Source organism: Hyla sarda, unplaced genomic scaffold (assembly GCF_029499605.1).
Source record: "Hyla sarda isolate aHylSar1 unplaced genomic scaffold, aHylSar1.hap1 scaffold_2639, whole genome shotgun sequence".
NCBI lineage: Eukaryota > Metazoa > Chordata > Amphibia > Anura > Hylidae > Hyla > Hyla sarda.
This window is the reverse complement of record NW_026609331.1, coordinates 7,196-18,889: the sequence shown is the minus strand read 5'-3', so window position 1 is coordinate 18,889 and position 11,694 is coordinate 7,196. Positions and strand designations below refer to the sequence as shown.

The 11,694-nt window shown below is 47.0% G+C and overlaps 1 protein-coding gene across 2 annotated transcripts; it reads right to left on the bottom strand.

Moving 5' to 3' along the window:
• Nucleotides 1–315: 315 nt before the first annotated feature.
• On the bottom strand, nt 316–11,433 carry CUNH1orf35 (chromosome unknown C1orf35 homolog). 2 transcript variants are annotated; one of them, XM_056553245.1, is made up of 8 exons: nt 10,894–11,420; nt 10,367–10,517; nt 10,153–10,198; nt 5,628–5,710; nt 5,452–5,524; nt 5,271–5,350; nt 5,078–5,188; nt 316–767 (listed from the first exon to the last, which is right to left on the bottom strand). In XM_056553245.1, the coding sequence occupies exons 1-8, from the start codon at nt 10,985–10,987 to the stop codon at nt 527–529; spliced, it is 879 nt and encodes a 292-aa protein (XP_056409220.1). In that variant the 5' UTR covers nt 10,988–11,420; the 3' UTR covers nt 316–526. The 2 variants fall into 2 exon arrangements, with proteins under 2 accessions (XP_056409220.1, XP_056409219.1); XM_056553244.1 differs by lacking the exon at nt 5,452–5,524 and having other exon boundaries at nt 10,894–11,433.
• Nucleotides 11,434–11,694: the final 261 nt, after the last annotated feature.

The following is an 11,694-nucleotide window of genomic DNA, read 5'->3' as shown; positions in this document are numbered from 1 at the left end:
CAGAGAGGATCATGTGATCACCAGCAGAGAGGATCATGTGATCACCAGCAGAGCGGATCATGTGATCACCAGCAGAGAAGATCATGTGACACCTACAAGTACGAGCCGCTCCCATAGTTTCTATATCCACCATCCAGGCACAGGTGATACCTTCATTACACCCGTGTCTTATGTATTCAAAGTGTATCCCATCTTGTATCCAGGCTTGAGGTGCCCAACAAGGAACAGTCCACAGGTCCTGCCTGACAAGTGACACCTGTACGGGGAGGCGGAGTCTGACAAGGGGGCGGAGCTGACTCACAACCTGTTACAGTGTAAAGGAAGACGTTTTCTTTATTAAAATAAAAATGTTACCATATCTACAAGGATACATTTCCCCCCAATAAAGTTCAATCTGAGCGTCCCCGGATGACGCTGCCGCGGACCGCGCTGGCGATGTGGAGACTATGACCCCACTGACCGTTCCGGCACATCAGTCACATGAGGCCGGCGCTGTCCCTGGATCGCCCTACCGCACGCTGCCCCATCAATCCTCAGAGTCCGTGTCATGCCGTCGTCTGGCCCCACGCGGAGATGGCGACCTCCTCCTGCTGGTCTTGGCGGGGGGCCGCGCCGGCCGATGAGGAGAGCTGTCACTGGAAGAATGGCGCTGTGCAGTGCGGGGCCCCGGCGAGCGGCTCTGCTCCCATGAATGGCTGTCAGTCCTGCCGGCTCCAGGGGGACGAGACGATGATGGATGACGCTGGGGGGGGCCCGATCTCTTCCGCCTACAATAGAGGAGAAGAGGTCAGAGCGGTCACACAACAAACACAGCTCAACACAAAGAGGGGAAAAGTGCAGAGCTGAGCGCGCAGCCGACCGGAATCCATTACATCATTATGTTACATTTCACATCACGTTATATCATTACATTAAAACATATATCACAATATATCATTACATTATAACATCACACCACGTTATATCACAATATATCATTACATTATAACATATATCACAATATATCATTACATTATAACATATATCACAATATATCATTACATTATAACATCACACCACGTTATATCACAATATATCATTACATTATAACATATATCACAATATATCATTACATTATAACATATCACACCACGTTATATCACAATATATCATTACATTATAACATATATCACACTATATCATTACATTATAACATATCACACCACGTTATATCACAATATATCATTACATTATAACATATATCACACCATGTTATATCACATTATATCATTACATTATAACATATCACAATATATTCATTACACATCACATTATATTACGTTATAACATATCACAATATATCATTACATTACTGTAGTGTAATATATTAGAGTGCGATATCTAATAGTGTAATATAATGGGGTGTGATATCTCCTATAGTGTAATATAATGGGGTGTGATATCTCCTATAGTGTAATATAATGGGGTGTGATATCTAATATAGTGTAATATAATGGGGTGTGATATCTCCTATAGTGTAATATAATGGGGTGTGATATCTAATATAGTGTAATATAATGGGGTGTGATATATACTACAGTGTAATATAATGGGGTGTGATATATACTACAGTGTAATATAATGAGGTGTGATATCTCCTATAGTGTAATATAATGGGGTGTGATATCTAATATAGTGTAATATAATGGGGTGTGATATCTCCTATAGTGTAATATAATGGGGTGTGATATCTAATATAGTGTAATATAATGGGGTGTGATATATACTACAGTGTAATATAATGGGGTGTGATATATACTACAGTGTAATATAATGGGGTGTGATATCTCCTATAGTGTAATATAATGGGGTGTGATATCTAATATAGTGTAATATAATGGGGTGTGATATCTCCTATAGTGTAATATAATGGGGTGTGATATCTAATATAGTGTAATATAATGGGGTGTGATATATACTACAGTGTAATATAATGGGGTGTGATATATACTACAGTGTAATATAATGGGGTGTGATATCTCCTATAGTGTAATATAATGGGGTGTGATATCTAATATAGTGTAATATAATGGGGTGTGATATCTCCTATAGTGTAATATAATGGGGTGTGATGTCTAATATAGTGTAATATAATGGGGTGTGATATCTCCTGTAGTGTAATATAATGGGGTGTAATATCGATATCACACCCCATTATATTACACTGTAGTACATATCACACTATAGTACATATCACACCCCATTACATTACACTGTAGTAGATATTGCACCCCATTATATTGCACTAGGAGTATGAGGATCACTACCAGATATCTCTGGACTATCAGGGCGGCTCCCAGACATCCCTGGACTATCAGGGCGGCTCCCAGACATCCCTGGACTATCAGGGCGGCTCCCAGACATCCCTGGACTATCAGGGCGGCTCCCAGACATCCCTGGACTATCAGGGCGGCTCCCAGACATCCCTGGACTATCAGGGCGGCTCCCAGACATCCCTGGACTATCAGGGCGGCTCCCAGACATCCCTGGACTATCAGGGCGGCTCCCAGACATCCCTGGACTATCAGGGCGGCTCCCAGACATCCCTGGACTATCAGGGCGGCTCCCAGACATCCCTGGACTATCAGGGCGGCTCCCAGACATCCCTGGACTATCAGGGCGGCTCCCAGACATCCCTGGACTATCAGGGCGGCTCCCAGACATCCCTGGACTATCAGGGCGGCTCCCAGACATCCCTGGACTATCAGGGCGGCTCCCAGACATCCCTGGACTATCAGGGCGGCTCCCAGACATCCCTGGACTATCAGGGCGGCTCCCAGACATCCCTGGACTATCAGGGCGGCTCCCAGACATCCCTGGACTATCAGGGCGGCTCCCAGACATCCCTGGACTATCAGGGCGGCTCCCAGACATCCCTGGACTATCAGGGCGGCTCCCAGACATCCCTGGACTATCAGGGCGGCTCCCAGACATCCCTGGACTATCAGGGCGGCTCCCAGACATCCCTGGACTATCAGGGCGGCTCCCAGACATCCCTGGACTATCAGGGCGGCTCCCAGACATCCCTGGACTATCAGGGCGGCTCCCAGACATCCCTGGACTATCAGGGCGGCTCCCAGACATCCCTGGACTATCAGGGCGGCTCCCAGACATCCCTGGACTATCAGGGCGGCTCCCAGACATCCCTGGACTATCAGGGCGGCTCCCAGACATCCCTGGACTATCAGGGCGGCTCCCAGACATCCCTGGACTATCAGGGCGGCTCCCAGACATCCCTGGACTATCAGGGCGGCTCCCAGACATCCCTGGACTATCAGGGCGGCTCCCAGACATCCCTGGACTATCAGGGCGGCTCCCAGACATCCCTGGACTATCAGGGCGGCTCCCAGACATCCCTGGACTATCAGGGCGGCTCCCAGACATCCCTGGACTATCAGGGCGGCTCCCAGACATCCCTGGACTATCAGGGCGGCTCCCAGACATCCCTGGACTATCAGGGCGGCTCCCAGACATCCCTGGACTATCAGGGCGGCTCCCAGACATCCCTGGACTATCAGGGCGGCTCCCAGACATCCCTGGACTATCAGGGCGGCTCCCAGACATCCCTGGACTATCAGGGCGGCTCCCAGACATCCCTGGACTATCAGGGCGGCTCCCAGACATCCCTGGACTATCAGGGCGGCTCCCAGACATCCCTGGACTATCAGGGCGGCTCCCAGACATCCCTGGACTATCAGGGCGGCTCCCAGACATCCCTGGACTATCAGGGCGGCTCCCAGACATCCCTGGACTATCAGGGCGGCTCCCAGACATCCCTGGACTATCAGGGCGGCTCCCAGACATCCCTGGACTATCAGGGCGGCTCCCAGACATCCCTGGACTATCAGGGCGGCTCCCAGACATCCCTGGACTATCAGGGCGGCTCCCAGACATCCCTGGACTATCAGGGCGGCTCCCAGACATCCCTGGACTATCAGGGCGGCTCCCAGACATCCCTGGACTATCAGGGCGGCTCCCAGACATCCCTGGACTATCAGGGCGGCTCCCAGACATCCCTGGACTATCAGGGCAGCTCCCAGACATCCCTGGACTATCAGGGCGGCTCCCAGACATCCCTGGACTATCAGGGCGGCTCCCAGACATCCCTGGACTATCAGGGCGGCTCCCAGACATCCCTGGACTATCAGGGCGGCTCCCAGACATCCCTGGACTATCAGGGCGGCTCCCAGACATCCCTGGACTATCAGGGCGGCTCCCAGACATCCCTGGACTATCAGGGCGGCTCCCAGACATCCCTGGACTATCAGGGCGGCTCCCAGACATCCCTGGACTATCAGGGCGGCTCCCAGACATCCCTGGACTATCAGGGCGGCTCCCAGACATCCCTGGACTATCAGGGCGGCTCCCAGACATCCCTGGACTATCAGGGCGGCTCCCAGACATCCCTGGACTATCAGGGCGGCTCCCAGACATCCCTGGACTATCAGGGCGGCTCCCAGACATCCCTGGACTATCAGGGCGGCTCCCAGACATCCCTGGACTATCAGGGCGGCTCCCAGACATCCCTGGACTATCAGGGCGGCTCCCAGACATCCCTGGACTATCAGGGCGGTTCCCAGACATCCCTGGACTATCAGGGCGGCTCCCAGACATCCCTGGACTATCAGGGCGGCTCCCAGACATCCCTGGACTATGAGGGCGGCTCCCAGACATCCCTGGACAATCAAGGCCCCTCCCAGACATCTCTGGACTATGAGGGTCGCTCCCAGACATCTCTGGACTATCAGGGCCGCTCCCAGACATCCCTGGACTATCAAGGCCGCTTCCAGACATCTATAGATTATGAGGGCTGCTCCCAGACATCTCTGGACTATCAGGGCCGCTCCCAGACATCTCTGGACTATGAGGATCACTCCCAGACATCTCTGGACTATCAGGGCCGCTCCCAGACATCCCTGGACTATCAAGGCCGCTCCCAGACATCCCTGGACTATCAAGGCCGCTTCCAGACATCTCTAGATTATGAGGGCCGCTCCCAGACATCTTTGGACAATGAGGACAGTATGTCCGCGCTCACCTCTCCTCCTCGGTGTCGTCTGATGACTCCTCCTCCTCCCGCCGACGCTTCTCCTTCTTGTGCTTCTTCTCTTTCTTCCTCTTCTTCTTCTTCTCTTTCTTGGTTTTCTTCCTGTAACATAAAGACGTTCAGACATTAAACATTGCGCCCCATGTGGTGGAGCCGCAGACGCCTCCTAGAATCACATGATCACCTTGACGTCTTCTCCTCCTCGCTCTTCTCCGCCGCCGCGTTCTCTGCGGGAGGATTCTGCCGCTCTCCGGTTTTCTGATGCTACAAGAGGAGGAGGGTTATACGGTTACACCGAACGTCACATGACAAGTCAGAGACCCCCACAACAGAGTGCCCTCTAGTGGCCGGTCCCCCAGACTCACAGTAAAGATGGAGAACCCCATCTTGGCCGCCTCCTTGTCTTCCTTGGACAGGTTCATCCGGGCGGCGGTGACGCTGCGGGGGGGGGGGGATGGGGGGGGAGAACAGTGAACAAAGAGTCAGGATACCCCATAACAGGCTCAGCAGATATTGGGGTCTCTAGGGTCCTACATCTCACCTGGAGGTCCCCAGACCCAGCACCCGGTCCACACCGTGCTCATCCCGCTCCGTTCCTTCCCGCTTACACGCCTCCGCAAACTCCTAATAACGGAGGAGGTAATGGGTGATCACATGACATCAGAGAAACCGCGACCTCTGACCCCTACACCCAGAATCACCCCACATAGCTGGCTTGTCCCAGATGTTTAAAGGGGTATTCCAGGTTTATACATCTTATCCCCTATACAAAGGATGTATGATCCAGTCCAAGACGGGGACGTGACGTTACGGCCATGCCCCCTAGTGAAATCACACCATGCCCGCTCCCATAGACATGGAGGGGGGCATAGCATGACATCACAGGGGCGTGGCCATGACATCATATCCCCATTTCGGAGGTATTTTAAGAATCCTAAATTTACTATATTTTTCTAGAAATCCTAAATTTACTATATTTTTCTCAAGAGCGGAAAGAATCTAAACCGCCTATTTATTAATAGAACCGATATACTGCGAAAACAGGAAGGAGCCATTTACTTAATCCGGAATATTACAGAGATAGATAAAGACTGATCAGGTCTCGTTAATTAGATAGATAAAAGCTTTATAATTGTAAGTGCTGGGATATGGGGGGGGGGTATAAAAAGTGGGAAGATTAAGTAACCTTGTGATCATTTCTGTTTAAGGAATATATCTGTAATATTCTAGGTGAATATCTCTGTAATATTCTAGGTGAATATATCTGTAATATTCTAGGTGAATATATCTGTAATATTCTAGGTGAATATATCTGTAATATTCTAGGTGAATATATCTGTAATATTCTAGGTGAATATATCTGTACTATTCTAGGTGAATATATCTGTAATATTCTAGGTGAATATATCTGTAATATTCTAGGTGAATATATCTGTAATATTCTAGGTGAATATATCTGTACTATTATAGGTGAATATATCTGTACTATTATAGGTGAATATATCTGTACTATTTTAGGTGAATATATCTGTATTATTATAGGTGAATATATCTGTACTATTTTAGGTGAATATATCTGTATTATTCTAGGTGAATATATCTAATATTATAGGTGAATATATCTGTAATATTATAGGTGAATATATCTGTATTATTCTAGGTGAATATATCTGTAATATTATAGGTGAATATATCTGTAATATTATAGGTGAATATATCTGTATTATTCTAGGTGAATATATCTGTAATATTCTAGGTGAATATATCTGTAATATTCTAGGTGAATATATCTGTAATATTATAGGTGATTATATCTGTAATATTCTAGGTGAATATATCTGTAATATTCTAGGTGAATATATCTGTAATATTATAGGTGAATATATCTGTAATATTCTAGGTGAATATATCTGTAATATTATAGGTGATTATATCTGTAATATTCTAGGTGAATATATCTGTAATATTCTAGGTGAATATATCTGTAATATTATAGGTGAATATATCTAATATTATAGGTGAATATATCTGTAATATTATAGGTGAATATATCTGTATTATTCTAGGTGAATATATCTGTAATATTATAGGTGAATATATCTGTAATATTCTAGGTGAATATATCTGTAATATTCTAGGTGAATATATCTGTAATATTCTAGGTGAATATATCTGTAATATTCTAGGTGAATATATCTGTAATATTATAGGTGATTATATCTGTAATATTCTAGGTGAATATATCTGTAATATTCTAGGTGAATATATCTGTAATATTCTAGGTGAATATATCTGTAATATTCTAGGTGAATATATCTGTAATATTCTAGGTGAATATATCTGTAATATTATAGGTGATTATATCTGTAATATTCTAGGTGAATATATCTGTAATATTATAGGTGATTATATCTGTAATATTATAGGTGAATATATCTGTAATATTATAGGTGAATATATATCTGTAATATTATAGGTGAATATATATCTGTAATATTATAGGTGAATATATGTGTGTAATATTATAGGTGAATATATGTGTGTAATATTCTAGGTGAATATATCTGTAATATTATAGGTGAATATATCTGTAATATTATAGGTGAATATATCTGTAATATTCTAGGTGAATATCTCTGTAATATTATAGGTGAATATATCTGTAATATTCTAGGTGAATATCTCTGTAATATTATAGGTGAATATCTCTGTAATATTATAGGTGAATATCTCTGTAATATTATAGGTGAATATATCTGTAATATTATAGGTGAATATCTCTGTAATATTATAGGTGAATATCTCTGTAATATTATAGGTGAATATATCTGTAATATTATAGGTGAATATATGTGTAATATTATATGTGAATATATCTGTAATATTCTAGGTGAATATATCTGTATTATTCTAGGTGAATATATCTGTATTATTCTAGGTGAATATATCTGTAATATTCTAGGTGAATATATCTGTAATATTCTAGGTGAATATATGTGTAATATTAAAGGTGAATATATCAGTATTATTATAGGTGAATATCTCTAATATTATATGTGAATATATCTGTAATATTATAGGTGAATATATCTGTAATATTATAGGTGAATATATGTGTAATATTATAGGTGAATATATCTGTAATATTATAGGTGATTATATCTGTAATATTATAGGTGAATATATCTGTAATATTCTAGGTGAATATATCTAATATTCTAGGTGAATATATGTGTAATATTCTAGGTGATTATATCTGTATTATTATAGGTGATTATATCTGTATTATTATAGGTGAATATATCTGTAATATTATAGGTGATTATATCTGTATTATTATAGGTGAATATATCTGTAATATTCTAGGTGAATATATCTGTAATATTATAGGTGAATATATCTGTAATATTATAGGTGAATATATCTGTAATATTCTAGGTGAATATATCTGTAATATTATAGGTGATTATATCTGTAATATTCTAGGTGAATATATGTGTAATATTATAGGTGAATATATCTGTAATATTATAGGTGAATATATCTGTAATATTATAGGTGAATATATGTGTAATATTATAGGTGAATATATCTGTAATATTATAGGTGAATATATCTGTAATATTATAGGTGATTATATCTGTACTATTAATTACATTTTGAAATTTAAATATGTATGTTCTATATAAAAAAATAAAGGGATCAGAGATGATGGGGGCAGTAGTGATGATGGGGGGGGCAGCAGTGATGATGGGGGGGGGGGGCAGCAGCGATGATGGGGGGGGCAGCAGCGATGATGGGGGGGGGGCAGCAGCGATGATGGGGGGGGGCAGCAGCGATGATGGGGGGGGGGGCAGCAGCGATGATGGGGGGGGGGGGCAGCAGCGATGATGGGGGGGGGCAGCAGTGATGATGGGGGGGGGCAGCAGTGATGATGGGGGGGGGGGCAGCAGTGATGATGGGGGGGGGGCAGCAGTGATGATGGGGGGGGGGGCAGCAGTGATGATGCTGGGGGCAGCAGCGATGATGCTGGGGGCAGCAGCGATGATGCTGGGGGCAGCAGCGATGATGCTGGGGGCAGCAGCGATGATGCTGGGGGCAGCAGCGATGATGCTGGGGGCAGCAGCGATGATGCTGGGGGCAGCAGCGATGATGCTGGGGGCAGCAGCGATGATGCTGGGGGCAGCAGCGATGATGCTGGGGGCAGCAGCGATGATGCTGGGGGCAGCAGCGATGATGCTGGGGGCAGCAGCGATGATGCTGGGGGCAGCAGCGATGATGCTGGGGGCAGTAGCGATGATGCTGGGGGCAGTAGCGATGATGCTGGGGGCAGTAGCGATGATGCTGGGGGCAGTAGCGATGATGCTGGGGGCAGTAGCGATGATGCTGGGGGCAGTAGCGATGATGCTGGGGGCAGTAGCGATGATGCTGGGGGCAGTAGCGATGATGCTGGGGGCAGTAGCGATGATGCTGGGGGCAGTAGCGATGATGTCGGGGGCAGTAGCGATGATGTCGGGGGCAGTAGCGATGATGTCGGGGGCAGTAGCGATGATGTCGGGGGCAGTAGCGATGATGTCGGGGGCAGTAGTGATGATGCTGGGGGCAGTAGTGATGATGCTGGGGGCAGTAGTGATGATGTTGGGGGCAGTAGCGATGATGCTGGGGGCAGTAGTGATGATGGGGGGGGCAGTAGTGATGATGCTGGGGGCAGTAGTGATGATGCGGGGGGCAGTAGTGATGATGCGGGGGGCAGTAGTGATGATGGGGGGGGCAGTAGTGATGATGCTGGGGGCAGTAGCGATGATGTCGGGGGCAGTAGCGATGATGCTGGGGGCAGTAGTGATGATGCTGGGGGGCAGTAGTGATGATGTTGGGGGCAGTAGTGATGATGTTGGGGGCAGTAGTGATGATGTTGGGGGCAGTAGTGATGATGCTGGGGGCAGTAGTGATGATGCTGGGGGCAGTAGTGATGATGTTGGGGGCAGTAGTGATGATGTTGGGGGCAGTAGTGATGATGTTGGGGGCAGTAGTGATGATGTTGGGGGCAGTAGTGATGATGCTCTTACCTCCTTGCTTAGACCCTTGGGCTGACGTTTCACCGTCTTGTAACCTCTAGAAGACAATAAATCACAGATCTGAGTATCAGGTGGTCCCGATCCCCGCCCCCCAGGCAGTTTGTTACAATGTATCAGGCTGTTTACATCACGGAGCATTGCCTGGACTGGATACAGCTGTAACAAACCCTCAGCTGTGAGAAGCCCCGCCCCTCAGGACACTTACAGGGCGGCCAGCATGGCCTCCTCCTCCGCCTGCTTCACCTCCGCCAGCTCCTGCTCCCTGCTCGGCGCCTCTCCGGCCCGCTTCCCCTTGGTGTACCAGGTCAGATCCCGACCCTTCTGCCAGCGACCGACCGGAGCCATCACAGAGTTCCCTGCACAGAGACATAATGACAACCCCGTCACCATGACAACCGCCCGTCACCATGACAACCGAGCCCGTCACCACGACAGCCACCCGTCACCATGACAGCCGCCCGTCACCACGACAACCCGTCACCACGACAACCGCGCCCGTCACCACGACAACCGCCCGTCACCATGACAGCCGCCCGTCACCATGACAGCCGCCCGTCACCATGACAGCCGCCCGTCACCATGACAACCGCGCCCGTCACCATGACAGCCGCCCGTCACCATGACAGCCGCCCGTCACCACGACACGTCAGTCCTCACTGCTCGTATTCTGTTCATGAACCAGGAGGCCCAGGATGAGCAGAGCTCGAGGTGCATTATGGGAGGAGACATTACCCAGGTAGTTCTCCCGCTGTTTATCCGTCTTCACATCTTCCCAGTTGAACTGGTCCTGGCCCCCGCGAACGCCTCCCCTGGACGAGCCAAACATGGCGGCCGCTTATCCTGAAAGACAGGAAAGTGAAACAGGAAGACACCAGAGCGCGCGCTGCGGAGACACCCCGGTCATGTGACTGTAAGCGGCCAATGAAAGTTCTGAGCAGTCTCTCCCCAATGCTTTATACTGCAGCTCTGCTCCATGACAGTATAACTCCCATCATCCATATCCTGGACTCAGATAACACAGTGCTGGGGGAGGAGTCTATCATTCACAGGCTCCGCCCACTGTCCTGTCCCTGGTGCTTTACACTGCAGCTCTGCTCCACTAGGACAAAGCTACAAACAACAACAGGAGGGTGGGGTGATCACATGACCACGATGAAAGAGCAATTGTGGAGCCTATTGGACATTACAATACTGCCCCCTAGGTATAAAATACAGGTGCTGCCTGGGAGAACCAATCATAACAACCAATCTGAGGGAGAACCAATCATAACAACCAATCTGATGGACAACCAATCATAACAACCAATCTGAGGGAGAACCAATCATAACAACCAATCTGAGGGAGAACCAATCATAACAACCAGAGGGAGAACCAATCATAAGAACCAATCAGAGGGAAAACCAATCATAACCATTCAGAGGGAGAACCAATCATAACATCCAATCAGAGGGAGAATCAATCATAACAACCAATCAGAGGGAGAATCAATCATAACAACCAATCAGAGGGAGAATCAATCATAACAACCAATC